The sequence below is a fragment of the Schistocerca piceifrons genome, chromosome 8 (assembly GCF_021461385.2).
Source record: "Schistocerca piceifrons isolate TAMUIC-IGC-003096 chromosome 8, iqSchPice1.1, whole genome shotgun sequence".
NCBI lineage: Eukaryota > Metazoa > Arthropoda > Insecta > Orthoptera > Acrididae > Schistocerca > Schistocerca piceifrons.
The window spans coordinates 80,766,296-80,789,745 of record NC_060145.1 but is presented as its reverse complement, the minus strand read 5'-3'; the positions used below and the strand labels follow the sequence as shown (position 1 = coordinate 80,789,745).

At 41.3% G+C, this 23,450-nt stretch overlaps 1 protein-coding gene across 7 annotated transcripts in view; it reads right to left on the bottom strand.

Moving 5' to 3' along the window:
• LOC124711454 (eukaryotic translation initiation factor 4E transporter) overlaps positions 1-23,450 on the bottom strand; it is a 289,788-nt gene that overhangs the window by 114,819 nt on the left and 151,519 nt on the right. For 6 of the 7 annotated variants that reach the window (XM_047241541.1, XM_047241542.1, XM_047241547.1 and 3 more), the window contains 2 exons: positions 9,698-9,834; positions 8,840-8,929 (listed from right to left, as the gene is read on the bottom strand). In XM_047241541.1, coding sequence (XP_047097497.1) covers positions 8,840-8,929; positions 9,698-9,834 — 227 coding nt within the window. The remainder of the gene's footprint in view (positions 1-8,839; positions 8,930-9,697; positions 9,835-23,450) is intronic. The other variant, XM_047241544.1, reaches the window with a different exon arrangement.

Below are 23,450 nucleotides of genomic sequence, written 5' to 3'. Positions count from 1 at the left end.
CGAAATAAGTCGTTGAAGGTACATATGATGGACTCTCATCTGGTTTACTTCACGGAGAGTAGTTGGGACATATCGAATGAACATTGTGATAGATTCCATAAAGACATTTCTACTGTAGAAAGGCGTTATGAAGGGAAGTGGGTACCTTCTATGAGGTGTGACAAAGTAATGAGACTTATTTTCTTTGCAAGTTGTGGCAACCCTGCAGGCTTGCATAGGCACAATATCTTTGACCTTGGTCTATGAGCTGCTTCTAGTCCAAACGGTACATCGATTCAAGAGCTCAGTCGTGAGTTGTGCTGTAATAAATTAAAACGCGTTTGTCTCTCTCGTCACGGAAATGGAACTGCATAATATTGTGCAACGGTATGCCATTTCTTTTTGCGTTAAATTGGGTGAAACTGCGACGACAACTTATGGTAAGCTTCAGAAGGCTTTTGGAGAGGATGTTACGTCAAGAGCTCAAGTTTTTCGTTGGCATAAAATGTTTAGTGAAGGCAGAACGAATGTTGAAGATGAAGGCCGCAGCAGACAACCATCACGGACGGATGTCAACTTGGCCAGGGTGCGTGAACTTGTACGATCTGATCGAAGACTATCCGTGAAAATGAATACAGAATACCTGAACATCAATCGAGAAACGGTTCCTCTAGTAACTGAAGATCTTGGTATGAGAAAGATTTGTGCAAAAATGGTCCCCAAAAATCTCACACAACAGCGAGAAACACTGAAAAATGTGGCAGCCAATTTGTTAGAGCAAACGGAAATCAATCCAGAATTATTGAGCCGTGTTATCACTGGTGATGAAAGTTTGGTTTTTTTCAGTACGATACAGAGACAAAGAGCCACAGTTCGCAATGGTGTTCAAAGGGATCACCCAGATCACAAAAAGCTTGCATGTCGAAGTCAAAAGTGAAATGTATGCTTGTGTGCTTCTTTGATTCCAAGGGAATTGTTCATAAAGAGTGGGTGCCTCCTGGACAAACAGTTAACCAATATTACTACAAAGAAATTTTAGAAAGACTCCGTAAAAAGAATTCTTCTTGTCCATGCCAACATTGCTGATAATTGGATTCTGCATCACGATAACGCACCATCCCACACTGCTCTGTTAGTACAGCAATTTTGAACTTCAAAACAAATTTCAGCACTACCACAGCCACTTTATTCACCAGATATCACTCCGTGCAGCTTTTCTCTATTTCCAAGAGTCAAAACAGCAGTCAAAGGACTCCATTTTCAAACACAAGATGTCCAAAAAGCTGAAACGAGGGTAATTGAGGATATTACAGAAGATGGGCTCCAGAAATGTTACCATCAATGGGAGAAGCGCTGGAAAAAGTGTGTGCAATCAGAAGGGAACTACTTTGAAGGAGACAACACTAAACTTGAGTAAAAGGGTAAGCAACTTTTTTTTTTCACATCAGTCTGATTACTTTATTGTCACACCTCATATGTTAGCAGTTTATTACTGGAATATCATTCGATACAAGAAAGATTCACAACACAAGAGGAAAAAGTGATGTGCATTACAATACAGTGGCTCTTTTTTTTGTCAATTTTCTGTAATTTCTCGGTCAAATAAATGCTACAAAGTGTATACACAAAGATTACTGTGTTATATGTTAGATATCACCCTCGATTAATGTGATGAACTTATATCATCATTAAAACTTGAATTTGTTTATCGAATTTCACCTTGTGTTTGCTGCACTACATCAGAAACAGAAATGAGAAATAAAATTGCGGTTACTCAAACTATCGCTGACAAAATAACTAGAAATAGTTTTGAATTCAGCACTAAGTACAACTAGAATCACCATGTATTTTTTCAGAAATAGAAAAAAGCTTTTTTTGTAGAACAGTGTAATCTGTTCAAATTTAGTGAAAGGTAGACATTCAGAATACATTTCATATGGCGGGCCTGTTTATGGTGGCAATCAACACAGCAATTTGAAGTTTCACTAACTGAAGTACAAGGCAAGCTGCAGTTCCTTTAGATCCTATAAACATTCGTCATACACTTGTTTCAATACGGGAGAAAGTGTAATGAATATGGCAGATGTTAAAAAATGCATCATCAGATAGTCAAAATTACGGTGACAGGTCTTCATGGATACATTAAAAGCAAATGTGACATGTTTAGACAAACTTTTGGAAAGAAGTAAACCTAAAACTGTTTAACACTGAGAATGACAAAAGCTTCAGAGTGCCACCAACCCTTACTGGTCAGAACTCTAGGACACGCCATTCACAAACGCCATAATGTGCAAGGAAACTACAGACATAATCAAGTGGAATGATACATTCGTTATGATGGAGTATGTCTTGCTGCTGTAACAGCCACTGGTTTAACTTCTCTGTACACAGAAGTGCTACTATCATTTGATTCAGTGCAGTCTAGAATATAATCAATTTCTACTCATCTTTCAATTTCATTACCTTCGGACTCTGCTATAAAACTCATTACAGGTGTTCTATGTATTCCATTACTTCCCTGTCGAACAATTTAAGACCGATTTCAGTACCTGTATCATGACCTGCACACAACCAAGCTCTTTAGATATAAGGACACACAATAATCAGCTCAGATTCCTCAGCATACGTTTTGGTATCACATCACTGTCACATGCAACTTGAGTGGGCATTTGTGGTACTCTCAGGCAAAATAGGTGTGAAAAACCAGTGGTCAAATTTACTGCTGACACAGTTCTATGTATACAGCAACAAAATCAACAAACAGAGTTCCAAGCTTAATTTCTACAGTATAATCTCTGTTGAAAAGAAAATCAACTAAATTTCGAAGCTGCATTTCATAGTGGTTTATTTGACAGATTCCACAGTTCTAGTGTTACGGTTTCAGTCAACCATGTAGAACTGAGAGCTGCTCAAGTTTATTCTTTATAACCTTGTAGTTGCAATAATGCCCATGTGTGCGCACACGGGTGTGCCACTGTTATCAGTAAGTTGCAACTGGTATTCACATAACTCTGTTTAAGCAAAAAGGTTACTTACTTTCAGAATGGCTCAAACATATATAACACCACTTCCATCTATCCTTGTAGCTGCCTTAACATTATGGAATTTGTAATCATGAAAAATTAATGTTGCCTTCTAATGATTTGACATTAAGGGTGCTGGCATCTAGAGGCATCCTGATCTGTCATAACTGTTTACAAATTTTTGTATTACCTGTTATGGAGTATGACCACATTCATTACACTAATACTGTAACAAACATGTAATGAATGATGTCGGACCTACAGAAATCTAATCTTTAATGCAACTGAAAAATTTTGCAAGTAAAATGTTTATGCCAGACAAAGATCCAATGCAAAGCGAACCCTCAAAATTCAAAACACTGCTAGCTCTCCATGGCTATTCATAGATAACAATGCTAAGAAACTGCACACATAGAAGCTCTTAGGCAAATTTTTAAGTGTTTGTATATCTATAAGAAATGCATTCACAACAATTTTTATGCCCCTGGCCTATTTTTGAACCTAGGGAACAGAAACTGATAGCTTTCAGACAGAAGTCTTGGGACCATACTTCTAACATATTACAATCTCAAGAGATTTAGAGAAAATGATTTTTTTGCTTTCTGACCATAAGACTCAAAACATAGAAACCTGCTTTGTCAGAAGTCGAAATCATTTCAGTGAAGATTGTTCCCTGCTCTACAATCTGGGACAAAACCTGACAATTATGAACCACTCTTTCCCAATAGCAGCAGGTGTAGATTTACACAGTACAGAACTAGTAAACCACATACATTTGGCAGTTCGAACAAGTGGACACCAAATACATGCTGAACAGATTTCAATACCTGGGAAAGAATGAACATTCAAACCCTTTCCAAGCTTATGGCACCATTCCTTAGAAGCTTAAGGAATTTGAAAACAGCCATTTTTTCACGTCTTGACACCTGGCCAATATACTGAATAGTTAAGGTGTAAGTCTAGTGGGTACAATGAACAATTCAAAAAGAAGAGATAACCACATCAATATGAAATTCAAAACTATCGATATTCAGAACTACCACAATGAAGCATGTAGACATAACCTTGCCCACTTATGAAGCCAAGAAAAATTTCCTGTTTTCAGTACACTACATCTACATGTTCATGTAAGATTGGGAATGACTTGAAATTTCTTCCAGAAACTGAAGAATTTGACGATAAAAATAAATATAGAATTGATATCTGGGTCAGATGGCTTCCAAATTTTCAGAGAAAGCAGCATCTGGGAGGTATAAAACAAGTTTTTTACAACACATTAGAATTTCCAAGGATAAGTGTGTGGGTTCTTTACAGAGCTGTTAAAGTGAAGTTATGAACTGTAAACGGTTTCTGCAGAATCTCAGTTGAGCAATAAGACAAATGGAAAACAGGTGTCAAAACGGAGGTAACGGAGGATTAACTAACACTAACTACATACATTAAGGGAATATCCAGCACCTTATTGAAGCTAAGAGTAACAAATGCTCTTTAACAAAGCTGGTCACATCACTGCCGCATTCAGATACTTCTGTATTTGAGAAGAGTAACTTTAGCATAAAGAACATTTGCCACTCAGGTTGAACAATTTATCACTGGAACAAGTGCTGACTGTGTCTGTCCAAGCATTACACACGCAAGACCCTTTTACTCCAGTATACTGAAGCACAGCTGCAACAGACAACTGCAGTAAGACTTAAAAGGGAGTCATAGTTACTCTGCTTCTTATCCGCTGAAAGTAGCATGTATTTATCTTAGTATGCAATATCCTGTAGCAACCACAATCTTCTCTGTAGACTCATGTCAGCTGCTGAAGATAGCTCTTGGTTGGCTATTTAAAATTGTGTATTGGAGGCAAATTTGGAAAAGTATGATATCTGCTACATCCGTGAGTAGCCGGATACTGGTGCACATGTCAGAAAAACAAGAGAGAAATAATGACGATGAAGGTGGGGAGACGGCCCGTGGACAGGACTCAAAACCCAAGCTAGAGTGTAGCAACAGGTCTGATCCAACACAACAAAAGTAGGTCAATAGCAACCTATGCAACAACGAAGTGCAACAAGCTTTCGACACAACCCTGTCAATAGGTCAAGTACAAGCCATAATACAAATTGAGACCAAAGAGGAAAAGCAACGCCAAAGAGAAGTCTTTGATGAGTAGTCATTAGTATGGTGGAAATAGGAACGAATGCTGTCAGACAAAGTACGAGACTGACACACAAGCTGAGATGCGGCAGTATTTGTGCTGGCCACAAGGAAGACTACTGGCGGGTGTATTCATGTGATGAGACTGGTGTACTCACTAGGTGAGCACAGCACTGTGGCAAGACTGTCCTCTATCATCCATCAAAGTCTATTTGCTTCGATGGGCATTCCACTTTTGCACAGCCCAATACCAAAGCTTTTGCCTGTGGTTCTCTATGAGGGGACTTCAAAAAGTGATTTCCATATTATGGCAGGACAAGTAATTTAATGCTGCACTAAACTGTCTTCTGAACATAGTCACAAAGTCTCCGTAAACGATAGAAAGTTCTAAATCTCACTTCCATTACCACAGAAATAATCTCGTCACAGAGCCAGTCAAGAACTGCTGTGCAAATGACTTACTCATTGGAAAATCTCTTTCCCCAGATGTCCTCTTAGCTTGTTTGAAAGATGGAAATCCATGGTTGCGAGATATCCCTTCCTGATCAGCATCACCTACGTATATGCGGCCTTTATTAAGCTGCTGGCACCATTTCACTACTGCTGGACAAAACTGTATTAGACCAGTGTACTGGCAGGATTTCACAGTGAATCTGTCCATTTTAGACATCTTGCCCCCAACAACCTTACTGTTCTGCATACTTCAACCAAGTTTCCAGTCATTACGCCACTTTGCCTGCACACTTCATGAAACTCTGAACATTGAAATTTTACTATCTTCTGATGATATGACACTTGTGCAATATTCCTCACGTGGGATGATGTGTGTAGCTTTTTTTGAAGGCCCTACATAATTCCTCTGCAAACCAGGGCCTTCTAAGTTTCATTAACTTAAATTTAGATTTCATCTATTTGCAACAAATAGAAAATGAAGGCATTACGGTATGGGATTTGATTGTAACTGCGATTCTCCTTTGCACGTATTTGGTGCACAGTGTTTTTGAACTAAGGGCACTGACATTTCGGTTTAAGTAAGGATGATAAGCTGGGGCTCTAGGGGGCTGTTATGGAACACACATTCTATTATTTTTAGAACAGCAAGTAGAGTGCAACAATAATTCACATAAATTTGTATAACAAAACACACACAATTTTAGAGAATAATTAAACAAAAATTTCTTATCAGTTACCTAGATTTAACAGTGGATTATTTACATTATCCGATGTTTAGCTCTCAACAGGCATCACCTTAAGATTGTTATTTACAATAACTTGTTCATAAGGAAAACAAAATTAATGAATTTTGGTTACGAACCTCAATAAGAAAAATGCATGCTTCATGAAGATAAATTCTTTGCTATTAAACTCTAATAAAAACAATCTTATACATGCCAAGCATACTAATCAACGTTGTAAATAGGAAAATAGAAAAATACCGCAAAGCCATACTACATTACGTACACTACACAAATAACACCAACTACAAAAGTATCAAACATGAACAATCACAGATAATTTGTAATCTAATACATGAACCACAAAGAATCTGAAGTAAAAGGAGATTCTCTTCCTGGATTAACAACCTACTGCATCAGCAAAAGTACTAAACTAGAATTGTGTAAGTATGCAGACTACTTTATATCAGTACACCTACTACTGACCCAAAGCTACTTCCCAAAAATTTAGTAACTCCATTACTTTTTCCCCTTTGCATCTCTCTGACCTTTGCCTCAGTTCAGAGGCGATGCTCTTATTCAAGTCATTATATTAATGCACTTAATGCACATCATTAAATTATGAAAAAAATGGAATGTACCTGGCACAAAAGTTCTTGCCCTGTACAATCAAACATTCTTATGTGTTGACTTCGACAGCCGGCCTGCCACCCTTCCTCTCTCTCAAGCACAGTGCAGCCTGACAACTTATTGTCCAGGATAAAGCATTAGTGCAAGACTTTTCACCTAAAATCTTTGTTCATAGGAGAGTTATAGCATATCTAAGTGAGAATGAACTATTAACTTTTATTTTCCTTATGTTCTATCCCATGTAATCCCATAACTACTATGAGTACTGCAGTTACTGAGACATTACTTCAAAAGCTGCAGGAGATTGTGTACTTGGAAACTATTAGTAAAAAGAAACAAAACAAACAAACGAATTTTGAGGCGCTTACATTTTCTGCGGCAGTGACCTTATCACTAAGTTATTGTAAAAAACCTGCAAGTGTTTAGCTCAGCAAGACAAAGGAAAGCATGGAAAACCAATATAATTCCAAGTGTATAATGAAGAGAGTATAGTCAACAACTCCTCAGATAAATGAGGCACTGAGTCATTGATATGTACATAAACAAGACTGAACTCTCATTTTCTTTGTACGAATTTTTAATAGTATGCTATCAGGTGTTCCGAGGTTTTTTTCCCCATTTTATACACAAAATTTTGAAGACTAACTCAGCTATCATCTTTAAGTGCTGCGAGTTTTGCCTGTTATATATACTTACTGCCTGAACAATTCACAGCATCAGAAGACTGCTAGGTCAGTCTTCTAAATATTGCACATAAAATGGAAACAACAACTCAGCAGTATACCTGGAAGTGCACTCTTAAGACAGAATGTTGCTAGCTTTCAGGAAAGTACTCCTTCAAAGCTACACCCACACCCCTACATTGCTCAATGTCCTTGGCCTCCCAATTACACGTCAGCACTGCAGCTCAACTGGCTGGCAAAGCCAGGCCAATATAGCCAAGCAGGTCACACGTGCCAGCATATGCACGAGTGCTTTAGAGCTCTGAAGAAAGATTCATGCAAAAGGTAGCAAGATTTCCAGTCTCGTCTGTGCATCTATCTATGACTCGGTGCCTCAACTCATTACTTGTTACACTTACTCCTTCCATTATCTACATTCCACCAGATTCTTTTGATTACCATAATTACAAGAAAGTATCTGAAAGTTACTTCTATTTAGAGATTAAAAGCAGAAAGAAGTTAACATTATATGATACAGGAAGCCGACATTAAATGCCTTTTAAAAATGAGAAGGGGAAAAGGCTTGCTGTGAACAAATGGAAGTGACAGTACGAAGAATTATTCCTGCATATGAAATGAGTTTTCAGGAAATCAAGCAAAATGTCAACAGATGTGAAGACAAAAACAATTTTTCTTCTTTATTATTTCCACTTCTCTTATTTTGTTAGATCTGACTGCAACAACAAAATCTAAGCTGCCTACACCACTGTGTTTACCCATGCATTTACTAAGTCTAAATTTTTAATTTGTTTACACTGAGAAAGTTGAGATTTACTACCTAAACATTTCAGAACAATTATTAGCAAGTTGCATCCTGATCTTTTCCTGTAATAATTAAACAATACAATGAACTATTCTATTTAAAAATTATTGCTTTATAATTTGATTTTTCTGGTAATATTTCTGGTTGTTGTGGCATTGCTGCTACAATTACGTCAGGCGATAAATTTTGTGAAGTTCAAATTCTCAAACTTAATTTTCGCTGTTAAACTGAATTCCTATGGCTCAAAAATTTAATTAAATCTCAAAGTTTTATTTACTTCCTTAAAGGATGACAAAAGGTGTATTATGCGACAGAAGTACTCATCCAAGCAGTGGTCAAGCAGAAGTTTATTAACCATTTGAAACAGCAAACACTGAAACCCAGTGATCATGCACACTTTACCTGAGTAAAATGTAACTGTTGTATATTCGAGGGAAGTGGACCATTTGGTGCTGTCGCAGGTATCACCTTCCCATCAGTAATCTGAGCAAGCTGTAATTGAAACGAATGGCACAAAATGTTGCGAAGCAAATCAAAATGCAATTCCGCTACATGCCTATGGAAACTGACTACTTACTACACTTAACACTGCTACTTCGAATATACTTTTCTAAAAGCCATTTATTAAGAGTTCTATGTTAGATCACAAGCAAAATTTATGTTTAATACAAGAAAAACTAGAAGTACTATGTTCAAAGGTAATATGTGCTACCTAGCACTATATTATATGCAGTAATTCACTGTCAGTATTATTAAATTCTTAATTACACTGGTCTTGAAATCCCATTTAACAAAGCAGCAACAAAATACTTTTCTTATACTTTACTGTTCTACTGATCTTTGTATACCCACTATCCAAAGTTAATACTATTCAATTACACTACTACATTGTTTGAGTACTCAGTTATCTCAAGAGAAGTTCTACTATTCCTGCATCATGCCTGGTGAAGGAAAGACTTGTGCTACAAATCTTAGCATACATTTTTAATGCATTTTAATTTTGGATTTTTAGTTCAGTGATTAACATTGCACAAGAACATGGCTTTTAAAAATGTATATTTCTGAACATAACAATTACAGGATACCATATATCTGACTACAGGGCATAGGAACATCAGCACTAAAATTATGTGAATTTTCCCAAAATGAGTTGCTTCTATGATACTATTCTGGGGGAAGCATAGCATAGAAAACTACACATGGTGAAACTGTACTACCACTGTTAACATGTAAAAAGGAATATTTAAGGTATATACTTACCAATTTATTGAATGCCGATAAATCTTCTTCCTTTTTTGTATTTGAATTCACAGTCGCATTCTGGCTTTCCGTTGAATTTATTCCTTGCCTTATTTTTGCTTCTAGTTCTTCAACACTATGAATTTTCCCAGTCACTTCTGAAACAGAATGTTTAGCTTAATAAGTAATTTACATATGCATCAAGGAAAGGGATAAGCATTCTTATTCTCTCTATTATTTCACATCAATGATCAGGCTCTCCAATACCTTCAGTAACATTCATTTACAAAGAACCAAGACAGAATAAGGCTTATCATGTAAATGCTGCCTAATAATAAATAAAATACAGCGAAGGCAACTACTCACCTATGGTGGGTTGATGCGTGGAACACAAACATAATGGAGGTCCAAAAGTAGAAAGTAAATGGCCTTCGCCATATTGCTGCGGTGGATAAAAAGTAAAGCGCGATTGACGGCCCATGCATCTTTCACTAAAATGGCTGATAAATCAGGCAGCAAACCCAAGCTGGAATGTAAATGGTTAAAAAAAGGGCATTCCAGCAGGAAGTGGCAGACAGTTAAAATTTGTGTGCAATGTGGACAAAGTGGATAGCGCCACTGAACAAATGATGGCTAAAATGGCAGTGCCCAATATGCAGGTGAGTTAAAATAATCTCCTCCTGGTGGGAGGGCCAACTGAAGCTTGTCCAAGCCACTGGGAGAGGCTTAATAAACCGAAGCTTGTTCCTGCAAAGGGAGGACCATAGGTGATGCCAAAGGGACACCACTACCTGACAAGACAGAGATCAGAGGGAATATAGGTACTCATGGGCCGAGGTATGAAGACTGCAGCCTTGGCAGCAGGGTCAGCAGCCTCCTTTCCTGGCATACCGACATGACCTGGTAACCACAGAAACATGATACTGGCTCCACCAACAGAGAGCAAGTGACAGGTTTCCTGGACCCACTGCACTAAGGGATAGACAGTGTACAGCACACAGACTTTGAAGGGTACTGAGCAAGTCTGAGAAGAGGGGACAATTGGAAAGGCTGTGTCGCTGGATGTACTCCATGGCGTGCTACAAGGCGAAGAGCTCGGCTGTACTAAGGAGTGTGCCGGAAGCAGATATCGAATGACATGGGTGCCAATGATGAAGGCACACCCAACCCCATGGTCAGTCCGAGAGCCATCAATGTATATAAAGGTATTATCTCAAAGTTCCATGCGAAGGCTGTGAAACTGGAGGCGATAAACCAAGGCTGGAGTAGTGTCCTTAGAAAGTGAGTGAAGATCAAGGTTAACATGGGCCACTTCACAAAGCCAAGGTGGTGAAGGGTTCACACCCACTGGGCAAGTTGCAGGTAGTGTGAAGTTAAGCCTCCACAGTAAGTGGCAAAATTGAACTCCAGGAGGTAACAGAATGGGGACGAGCACCATACTGACGATCAAAGGAATCGTCAAAGAAGGAGGCATAGGATGGATGGCTACGCATGGCAGACAAATGGTATGCGTACCTGCTGACGAGAAAGTCACGGCGGTAGGACAGTGGTAGTTCAACAGCTTCAGCATACAGACTCTCAACTGGGCTGGTGTAAAAGGCACCCATGGCCAAACAGATGCCATGATGGTGAATAGTGTTGAGACGGCGTAAGATGGATGGGCATGCAGACACACAAACCTTTGCAATTGCTAAATTTGTATGGGGATTGCATATACACCATAAATTCCTTGCCCCCCCCTCTGGTCATCTTCTCACCCACCCTCTCTCTCTCCATGCATATCCTCCTCCCCCCTATGTGCATAGCCCCCTCTCCCCTCTCTGCTGATCTCCTCCTTCCCCGCTCTATTTGTCCATTTCTCTCTGAATACTCAGCAGAGTATTTTATAAAATTTGAAGTAACAAAAGCACCCATAGTCTAGTTTCAAACAGACAAGGGACTAGTACAAACGGAGGATGGTTTGATCAGCACCCAAGGAAGTATCAGCGAGGACATGAAGGAGACTGAGGAACCATGTACAAAGGACTGCCAGGTAAGATACGTGGGAGGACCAAGAGTTTCCTACTCGGCACGAGACCCATAAACGCCTTAGTTTCAACGAATGGAAGCACAACAGGCCCAAGATGTAGAAGTGGTGGGAGAAACCATTTGTGCCGCCAGAAATTCGTACAGCCAGTTTTGTCAGTGGAAGAGCGAAAGCCATTGTCAATGTTCCAGGAGTAAAGAAGATCAAGACAGCGCTGAAGATGCTGCTCAGTGAGACAGGTCCATGGAGAACTGCAACAGATGGCAAAATCGTCAACAAAAAGAGAGCCGGAGATGCTCAGTGGGAGACAGGCCATTACAGGGTTAATGGCGATAAAGCGGACGAATCCCAGCATGGAACCCTGAAGCACACCATTTTCTTGGATAAAGGTGTCCGACAAGACAAAGCCCACACACACCCTGAGAACTCAGGTCTTGTAAAAATGATTGAAGAAAACAGGGCAGGCGCCCACAGAAGCCCCACATGTAAGAAGTATGGAGGATACCAGTTCTCCAGCAGGTGTCATAGGCCTTCTCCAAATTGACCACCACTGCCACAGTCTGGGATTTCGCAGAAAACCATTCACGACATGGGTGGAAAAAGTAACGAGACGATCAACTGCAGAATGCCGTGCACAAAAATCACACTGTGCATTCATCAATAAATGGTGAGACACTAGCCAGCACACCAGCCGGGCATGAACCATACATTCCATCACCTCGGAAACACAGCTGGTCAGAGATGGGGCAGTAGCTAGAAGGATGGTTTTTGTCCTAACCAGACTTAGGTATGGGTATGCTGGTGGCTTCACGTCAGTGTCCGGGAAATGTGCCCTCTGCCTAAATGTGGTTGTATGTGTTAAGCAGAAAGTGCTTGCCTGCAAGAGAAAGATGCTGCAACATCTCAATGTAGATGGCATCTTGCCCTGGGGCAGAGGATCAGGATTAACTGAGAGCACTATTAGCTACCTCACAGTAAAGGCAGCATTGTAGCACTCACGATGTGAAGAAGAGAAGGGTATCGCCCGAGCCGCCTCTGCCGTTTCCAATAGAGGAAGGCAGGGTGATAGTAGCAACAGCTCGAAACTTCGGCAAAATGGTGGCCCAAGGCATTGGAGATAGTGTGGTAGGACCGCTGCTATTTTCTACATACATAAATGATCTGGCAGATAGGGTGAGTAGCAGTCTGCAGCTGCTTGAAGATGATGCTGTAGTGTATGGGAAGTAGTCTAAGATAACTGACTGCAGTATCATACAATGTGACGATTTCTAGTTGGTGTGATGTAGGGCAGCATGCTCTGGAAGTAGAAGAATGCAAGTTAACGCTTTTGCTGCTGTGGGGATGTATAAATATGCTAGTACACCATTCCCAGGTGTTGTGGTCATGTATACACATGTCACTTTGATTTTCCTACACTGTTATGGACATCTGGATGCGTCCTGAGCCACCAACCTCTTGTTGCTGCGGATGAGTTACTTCCACATCTCTGTGAATAAAAAAGCTTCCAGCATTTATCACACAACATACGTGCCTCATTGAATGCTATTACCTGCAGAAAACCTTGTTTCGATATCTTCAATTGTTTATAAGATACGGCAATTACTATAACCACAATTTGCGATGCGCAAGGATGTGAACGAGCGTGTATCAAGCTATCGTACTTCAGATGTAAAACCCAGTAACTTGTGAAGAAAATGACAGTTCAGCTCTCAATTTTAAACAAAATTTTGGTATCTGGTCTACAGTTCATTCACTGCAAAGTACACAAGCTAAAAACAACTACATGTGAAAATTCTGAGCGATGTTTTACTTAATTTGATTCAAGGGCAGTATGACAATGAGAAGAAACTCAGTTCTCTCTCAAGTGAAGATTTGATACTGTACGATATACAAAAACAATCATTTTTTAACCTAATATTTTTCAAAAAACCGGGTAATTGTTTATCACTTGGAACACTGTCTCTCAGCACAGGCACCAGCATTTGGTGAGCAGCACAGATTACAAAGAGCTTGTCTGTAGCAGCGGAAAGGTTAAAGCAGATAAGTAGGAAAAACACACCCGTAACATTAGAAAACAGCATTAGAATTGTGCTACTTGACACTGTCACACAGATTAAATATCTACGTGTCACATTGCAAGGGAGTATGAAATGGAAGAAGGATGAAGGACTGTACCAGGTAAGACGGTCAACTTCATTTTACTGGGAGAATTTTAGTGAAGTGTGATGCATTTGTAAAGGAAACCGTATATAGGACATTAGCATGACCCATTCTTAAGTACTGCTCGAGTGTTTGGGATCAACACCAGGTCGGATTATAAGAAGACCTCTAACCTGTTCAGAGATGGGCTGCTAGATCTGTTACTGCTAAGTTCAAACAACATGCAAGTATTACGAGATGCTTCGGCAACTCAAATGAGAATCCCTGGAGCGAAGGTGACAGATCTTTCTGAGGAACACTGTTGAAAAAGGATTTAGAGACTGCAGAATGATTCTATTGCCACCAACACACATTTCACATAACAACAACAAAGGCAAGATGTGAGAAATTAGAGCTAATATGGAGGCATTTCGACAGTAATTTTCCTCTCTCTGTGTGGGTGGAACAGGAAAGGAAATGACTAGTAGTGGTACAGGTTACACACTGCCACACAGCATACAGTGACTTGCCAACTATGAAAGGATATATGTGAGTGGTTCCCTTTCCCTTATTTTATTTACTGTGACACACGCACCTCCTTCCATTATTTAAACAATTAATATTACAAGTTTAGATTAACCAATGTGGAGACAGGAATTCATGGGAACAACTGAAATAGCACATTGCTTCACTGAAATTTGCATTTATTGTAACAATTTATAAGAGATCAAGAAAATGTCACATTACACTTGACAGATAGTAACACTATAATAATAAACATCCGATTCAGTTTTCTGCACTGTAATTAAAGTTCAACAGGGGAACACTAAGTTCTCGCATAAATATGCGCTTGGGCACCTTAAAGAACTGGTTATGAAACAGTCACTTATAACATTAAGGCAGGCATGCTCCACGTAGAGAGAGAATAATTAGCAAGTTTACACATTGACTGTAAATTTTATATATATATATATATATATATATATATATATATATAAAATAGAGGGAAACATTCCACGTAGGAAATATATATCTAAAACAAAGATGATTTGACTTACCAAATGAAAGTGCTGGCAGGTCGACAGACACACAAACAACCACAAACATACACACAAAATTCAAGCTTTCGCAACAAACTGTTGCCTCATCAGGAAAGAGGGAAGGAGAGGGAAAGACGAAAGGAAGTGGGTTTTAAGGGAGAGGGTAAGGAGTCATTCCAATCCCGGGAGCGGAAAGACTTACCTTAGGGGGAAAAAAGGACGGGTATACACACACACACACACACACACACACACACACACACACACACACACATATATCCATCCACACATATACAGACACAAGCAGACATATTTAAAGACAAAGAGTTTGGGCAGAGATGTCAGTCGAGGCAGAGGTGCAGAGGCAAAGATGTTGTTGAATGACAGGTGAGGTATGAGTGGCGGCAACTTGAAATTAGCGGAGATTGAGGCCTGGTGGATAACGGGAAGAGAGGATATATTGAAGAGCAAGTTCCCATCTCCGGAGTTCGGAAAGGTTGGTGTTAGTGGGAAGTATCCAGATAACCCGGACGGTGTAACACTGTGCCAAGATGTGCTGGCCGTGCACCAAGGCATGTTTAGCCACAGGGTGATCCTCATTACCAACTAACACCAACAACCGGAAATTAGAACAGCATGCCACCCTTCACTTCAAAAAACTATCCAATCTCCTGGTTTCCCACCTCCGGAAAGGCAACTCACTTACCCTTCACAACCTTTCCAGCAAACCTCAACCACCTCTCATTGCACACAAACCCAGTCTCTCCCATCTACTCAGTCTCCCACTTCCAGCTCCACTCCCTCCAAAACCTCAAAATTCCAATCAACACAATCTGGCACCACAACACCCTAATTCAGTAGTTAACCTTTCCTCCAAACCTCTCTCCCAATCCGAAACCTCTGTCCTATCCAAAGGCCTCACCTTCAGCCCCACTCCCAGATTCAACCAAACAGCCCTCGTCAAAGATTTACTGTCCTACACTCGTACTCTCTGCTGGAAGTATCACTTTGCCACGAAGAAAAATGATCCTAATCCTACCCCTAATGATCCAACTCCAAGACACTATCCAAATTGAACCCTGCCTGGAACAGTTCCGCCCTCCGTCACAGCGGGACCCACCTCCTCTTCCCCAAAATCACCCTCTCCAAACCTTCCAGGAATTTCTGACTTCCAGCCTTGCCTCTCAATCCTTCTTAAAAAACCTTAATCCTACTCCCAACATCACCACTGCTGAAGCCCAGGTTATCCGTGATCTGAAGGCTGACCGGTCCATCGTCATTCTTCCGGCGGACAAGAGTTCCACGACCGTGGTACTTGATCGTCGGGAATATGTGGCTCAGGGCTGCGTCAGCTTTCAGACAACACCACATACAAAGTTTGCCAAGGTAATCCCATTCTTGATGTCCAGGCGGAGCTTCAAGGAATCCTCAGAACCTTAGGCCCCCTACAAAACCTTTCGCCTGACTCCATCAACCTCCTGACCCCACCGACACCCCGCACCCCTACCTTCTACCTTCTTCCTAAAATTCACAAACCCAATCATCCCGGCCGCCCCATTGTAGCTGGTTACCAAGCCCCCACAGAACGTATCTCTGCCTACGTAGATCAACACCTTCAACCCATTACGTGCAGTCTCCCATCCTTCATCAAAGACACCAACTACTTTCTCGAACGCCTGGAATCCTTACCCAATCCGTTACCCCCAGAAACCATCCTTGTAACCATTGATGCCACTTCCTTATACACAAATATTCCACACGTCCAGGGCCTCGCTGCGATGGAGCACTTCCTTTCACGCTGATCACCTGTCACCCTACCTAAAACCTCTTTCCTCATTACCTTAGCCAGCTTCATCCTGACCCACAACTACTTCACTTTGAAGGCCAGACATACCAACAATTAAGGGAACAGCCATGGGTACCAGGATGGCCCCTTCGTACGCCAACCTATTCATGAGTCGCTTAGAGGAAGCCTTCTTGGTTACCCAGGCCTGCCAACCCAAAGTTTGGTACAGATTTATTGATGACATCTTCATGATCTGGACTCACAGTGAAGAAGAACTCCAGAATTTCCTCTCCAACCTCAACTCCTTTGGTTCCATCAGATTCACGTGGTCCTACTCCAAATCCCATGCCACTTTCCTTGACGTTGACCTGCATCTGTCCAATGGCCAGCTTCACACGTCCGTTCACATCAAACCCACCAACAAGCAACAGTACCTCCATTATGACAGCTGCCACCCATTCCATATCAAACGGTCCCTTCCCTACAGCCTAGGTCTTCGTGGCAAATGAATCTGCTCCAGTACGGAATCCCTGAACCATTACACCAACAACCTGACAACAGCATTCACATCCCGCAACTACCCTCCCGACCTGGTACAGAAGCAAATAACCAGAGCCACTTCCTCATCCTCTCAAACCCAGAACCTCCCACAGAAGAACCACAAAAGTGCCCCACTTGTGACAGGATACTTTCCGGGACTGGATCAGATTCTGAATGTGGCTCTCCAGCAGGGATACGACTTCCTCAAATCCTGCCCTGAAATGAGATCCATCCTTCATGAAATCCTCCCCACTCCACCAAGAGTGTCTTTCCGCCGTCCACCTAACCTTCGTAACCTCTTAGTTCATCCATATGAAATCCCCAAACCACCTTCCCTACCCTCTGGCTCCTACCCTTGTAACTGCCCCCGGTGTAAAACCTGTCCCATGCACCCTCCCACCACCACCTACTCCAGTCCTGTAACCCGGAAGGTGTACACGATCAAAGGCAGAGCCACGTGTGAAAGCACCCACGTGATTTACCAACTGACCTGCCTACACTGTGAAGCTTTCTATGTGGGAATGACCAGCAACAAACTGTCCGTTCGCATGAATGGACACAGGCAGACAGCGTTTGTTGGTAATGAGGATCACCCTGTGGCTAAACATGCCTAGGTGCACGGCAAGCACATCTTGGCACAGTGTTACACCGTCCGGGTTATCTGGATACTTCCCACTAACACCAACCTTTCCAAACTCCGGAGATGGGAACTTGCTCTTCAATATATCCTCTCTTCCTGTTACCCACCAGGCCTCAATCTCCGCTAATTTCAAGTTGCCGCCACTCATACCTCACCTGTCATTCAACAACATCTTTGCCTCTGCTCCTCTGCCTCGACTGACATCTCTGCCCAAACTCTTTGTCTTTAAATATGTCTGCTTGTGTCTGTATATGCGTGGATGGATGTGTGTGTGTGTGCGCGAGTGTATACCCGTCCTTTTTTTCCCCCTAAGGTAAGTCTTTCCGCTCCCGGGATTGGAATGACTCCTTACCCTCTCCCTTAAAACCCACTTCCTTTCGTCTTTCCCTCTCCTTCCCTCTTTCCTGATGAGGCAACAGTTTGTTGCGAAAGCTTGAATTTTGTGTGTATGTATGTGTGTTTGTGTTTCTATCGACCTGCCAGCACTTTCGTATGGTAAGTCACACATCTTTGTTTTTAAATATATATATATGTCTGCTTCTGTCTGTATATGTGTGGATGTGTGCGCGTGTGCGTGTCTATACCCGTCCTTTTTCCCCCCTTTAAGGTAAGTCTTTCTGCTCCCGGGATTGGAATGACTCCTTACCCTCTCCCTTAAATCCCACATCCTTTCGTCTTTCCCTCTCCTTCCCTCTTTCCTGACGAAGCAGCCATTGGTTGCGAAAGCTAGAAGTTTGTGTGTGTGTGTGTGTGTGTGTGTGTGTGTGTGTGTGTGTGTCGACCTGCCAGCGCCTTCTTTTGGTAAGTCTCATCTATATATATATATATATATATATATATATATATATATATATATATATATATATATATATATAATGGAAGGAAACATTCCACGTGGGAAAAATTATATATAAATACAAAGATGAGGTGACTTACCGAACAAAAACGCTGGCAGGTCGATAGACACACAAACAAACACAAACATACACACAAAATTCAAGCTTTCGCAACAAATTGTTGCCTCATCAGGAAAGAGGGAAGGAGAGGGGAAGACGAAAGGAAGTGGGTTTTAAAGGAGAGGGTAAGGAGTCATTCCAATCCCGGGAGCGGAAAGATTTACCTTAGGGGGAAAAAAGGACAGGTATACACTCGCACACACGCACATATCCATTTCCTGATGAGGCAACAATTTGTTGCGAAAGCTTGAATTTTGTGTGTATGTTTGTGTTTGTTTGTGTGTCTATCGACCTGCCAGCGTTTTTGTTCGGTAAGTCACCTCATCTTTGTATTTATATATATATATATATATATATATATATATATACAAAGATGAGGTGACTTACCGAACAAAAACGCAGACATATGTCTGCTTGTGTCTGTATGTGTGGATGGATATGTGCGTGTGTGCGAGTGTATACCTGTCCTTTTTTCCCCCTAAGGTAAGTCTTTCCGCTCCCGGGATTGGAATGACTCCTTACCCTCTCCTTTAAAACCCACTTCCTTTCGTCTTCCCCTCTCCTTCCCTCTTTCCTGATGAGGCAACAATTTGTTGCGAAAGCTTGAATTTTGTGTGTATGTTTGTGTTTGTTTGTGTGTCTATCGACCTGCCAGCGTTTTTGTTCGGTAAGTCACCTCATCTTTGTATTTATATATAATTTTTCCCACTATATATATAATGGAAGGAAACATTCCACGTGGGAAAAATTATATATAAAAACAAAGATGAGGTGACTTACCGAACAAAAGCGCTGGCAGGTCGATAGACACACAAACAAACACAAACACACACACAAAATTCAAGCTTTCGCAACAAACTGTTGCCTCATCAGGAAAGAGGTAAGGAGAGGGGAAGACGAAAGGAAGTGGGTTTTAAAGGAGAGGGTAAGGAGTCATTCCAATCCCGGGAGCGGAAAGACTTACCTTAGGGGGAAAAAAGGACAGGTATACACTCGCACACACGCACATATCCATCCACACATACAGACACAAGCAGACATATTTAAAGACTTGTCTTTAAATATGTCTGCTTGTGTCTGTATGTGTGGATGGATATGTGCGTGTGTGCGAGTGTATACCTGTCCTTTTTTCCCCCTAAGGTAAGTCTTTCCGCTCCCGGGATTGGAATGACTCCTTACCCTCTCCTTTAAAACCCACTTCCTTTCGTCTTCCCCTCTCCTTACCTCTTTCCTGATGAGGCAACAGTTTGTTGCGAAAGCTTGAATTTTGTGTGTGTGTTTGTGTGTCTATCGACCTGCCAGCGCTTTTGTTCGGTAAGTCACCTCATCTTTGTTTATATATATATATATATATATATATATATATATATATATATATATATATATAAAATCCCCCCCCCCCCCCCCCAATGAATTAAGGACCTTGCCGTTGATGGTGTGTGCCTCAGCGATACAGATAGCCGTACCGTAGGCGTGATCACAATGCAGGGGTACCAGTTGAGAGGTCAGACAAACACGTGGTTCCTGAAGAGTGCCCAGCAGCCTTTGCAGTAGTTGCAGGGGCAACAGTCTGGATGATTGGTTTGGCCTTTTAACACTAACCAAAACGGCCTTGCTGTGTTGGTACTGCAAACGGCTGAAAGCAAGGGGAAACTACAACCGTAATTTTTGCCGAGGGCATGCAGCTTTACTGTTTGGTTAAATGATGATGGTGTCCTCTTGGGTAAAATAGTCCCCCCATTCGGATCTCCGGGCGGGGACTACTCATGAGGACGTCGGTATCAGGAGAAGGAAAACTGGCATTCTACAGATCAGAGCGTGCAATGTCAGATACCTTAATCGGGCAGATAGGTTAGAAAATTTAAAAAGGGAAATGGATAGGTTAAAGTTAGATATAGTGGGAATTAGCGAAGTTCGGTGGCAGGAGGAACAAGACTTCTGGTCAGTTGAATACAGGGTTATAAATACAAAATCAAAAAGGGGCAATGCAGGAAAAGGTTTAATAATGAATTTTAAAAAATAGGAGTGCGGGTAAGCTACTACAACCAGCATAGTGAATGTATTATTGAGACCAAGACTGAAACAAAGCCCACACCTACCACAATAGTACAATAGTACAAGTTTATATGCCAACTAGCTCAGCAGATGAAGAGATTGATGAAATGGATGACGAGATAAAAGAAATTATTCAGATAGTGAAGGGAGACGAAAATTTAATAGTCGTGGGTGACGGATTCGATAGTAGAAAAAGAAAGAAAAGGAAACGTAGTAGGCGAATATGGAATGTGGGTAAGAAATGAAAGAGGAAGCCACATAGTAGAATTTTTGCAGAGCATAACTTAATCATAGCTAACACTTGGTTCAAGAATCATGAAAGAAGGTTGTATACATGGAAGAATCCTGGAGATACTACATCTACATGACTACTCTGCAATTCACATTTAAGTGTTTGGCAGAGGGTTCATCGAACCACAATCATACTATCTCTCTACCATTCCACTCCCAAACAGCACGTGGGAAAAACGAATACCTACACCTATCTGTTCGAGCTCTGATTTCTCTTATTTTATTTTGATGATCATTCCTACCTATGTAAGTTGGGCTCAACAAAATATTTTCGCATTCGGAAGAGAAAGTTGGTGACTGAAATTTCGTAAATAGATCTCGCCGCGACGAAAAACGTCTTTGCTGTGATGACTTCCATCCCAATTCGCGTATGCGTATCATATCTGCCACACTCTCTCCCCTATTACGTGATAATACAAAACGAGCTGCCCTTTTTTGCACGCTTTCGATGTCCTCCGTCAATCCCACCTGGTAAGGATCCTACACCGCTCAGCAATATTCTAACAGAGGACGAATGAGTGTAGTGTAAGCTGTCTCTTTAGTGGACTTGTTGCATCTTCTAAGTGTCCTGCCAATGAAACGCAACATTTGGCTCGCCTTCCCCACAATATTATCTATGTGGTCTTTTCAATTGAAGTTGTTCGCAATTTGTACACCCAGGTACTTGGTTGAATTGACAGCCTTGAGAATTTTACTAATTATCGAGTAATCGGATTCCAATAGATTTCTTTTGGAACTCATGTGGATCACCTCACACTTTTCGTTATTTAGCATCAACTGCCACCTGCCACACCATACAGCAATCTTTTCTAAATCGCTTTGCAACTGATACTGGTCTTCGGATGACCTTACTAGACAGTAAATTACAGCATTATCTGCGAACAACCTAAGAGAACTGCTCAGATTGTCACCCAGGTCATTTATATAGATCAGGAACAGCAGAGGTCCCAGGACGCTTCCCTGAGGAACACCTGATATCACTTCAGTTTTACTCAATGACTTGCGGTCTTACTACGAACTGCGACCTTCCCGACAGGAAATCACGAATCCAGTCGCACAACCGAGGCCTGCAGCTTGATTAGAAGTCGCTTGTGAGGAACGGTGTCAAAAGCTTTCAGGAAATATAGAAATACGGAATCAACTTGAGATCCCCTGTCGATAGCGGCGATTACTTCGTACGAATAAAGAGCTAGCTGTGCTGCACAAGAACGATGTTTTCTGAAACCATGCTGATTACGTATCGATAGATCGTTCCCTTCGAGGTGATTCATAATGTTTGAATGCAGTATTTGTTCCAAAACCCTACTGCAAACTGACGTCAATGATATAGGTCTATAGTTCGATGGATTACTCCTACTACCCTTCAAAACACTGGTGCGACCTGCGCAATTTTCCAATCTGTAGGTACAGATCTATCGGTGAGTGAGCCGTTGTATATGACTGCTAAGTGGGGAGATATTGTATCAGCGTAATCTGAAAGGAACCTGATCGGTATACAATCTGGACCTGAAGACTTGCCCGTATCAAGCGATCTGAGTTGCTTCGCAACCCCTAAGGTATCTACTTCTAAGAAACTCATGCTAGCAGCTGTTCGGGTTTCAAATTCTGAAATATTCCATTCGTCTTCCCTGGTGAAGGAATTTCGGAAAACTGCGTTCAATAACTCTGCTTTAGTGGCACAGTCGTCGGTAACAGTACCATTGGCACTGCGCAGCGAAGGTATTGACTGCGTCTTGCCGCTTGTGTACTTTACATACGACCAGAATTTCTTCGGAATTTCTACCAAATTTGAAGACAATGTTTCGTTGTGGAACCTATTAAGGCATCTCACATTGAAGTCCGTGCCAAATTTCCCGGGTCTGTAAATTTTAGCCAATCTTCGGGATTTCGCGTTCTTCTGAACTTCGCATGCTTTTTCCGTTGCCTCTGCAACAGCGTTCGGACCTGTTTTGTGTACCACGGGGGATCAGTTCCATCTCTTACCAATTTATGAGGTATGAATCTCTCAATTGCTGTTGCTACTATATCTTTGAATTTGAGCCACATCTCTTCTACATTTGCATAGTCAGTTCGGAAGCTATCAGATAGATTATATAATGGTAAGACATATTTAGAAACCAGGTTTTAAATTGTAGGACATTTCCAGGTGCAGATGGGGACTCTGACCACAATCTCTTGGTTATGAACTGTAGATTAAAACTGAAGAAACTGCAAAATGGTGGGAATTTAAGGAGATGGGACATTGGTAAACTGACTACACCAGAGGTTGTACAGAGTTTCAGGGAGAACATAAGGGAACAA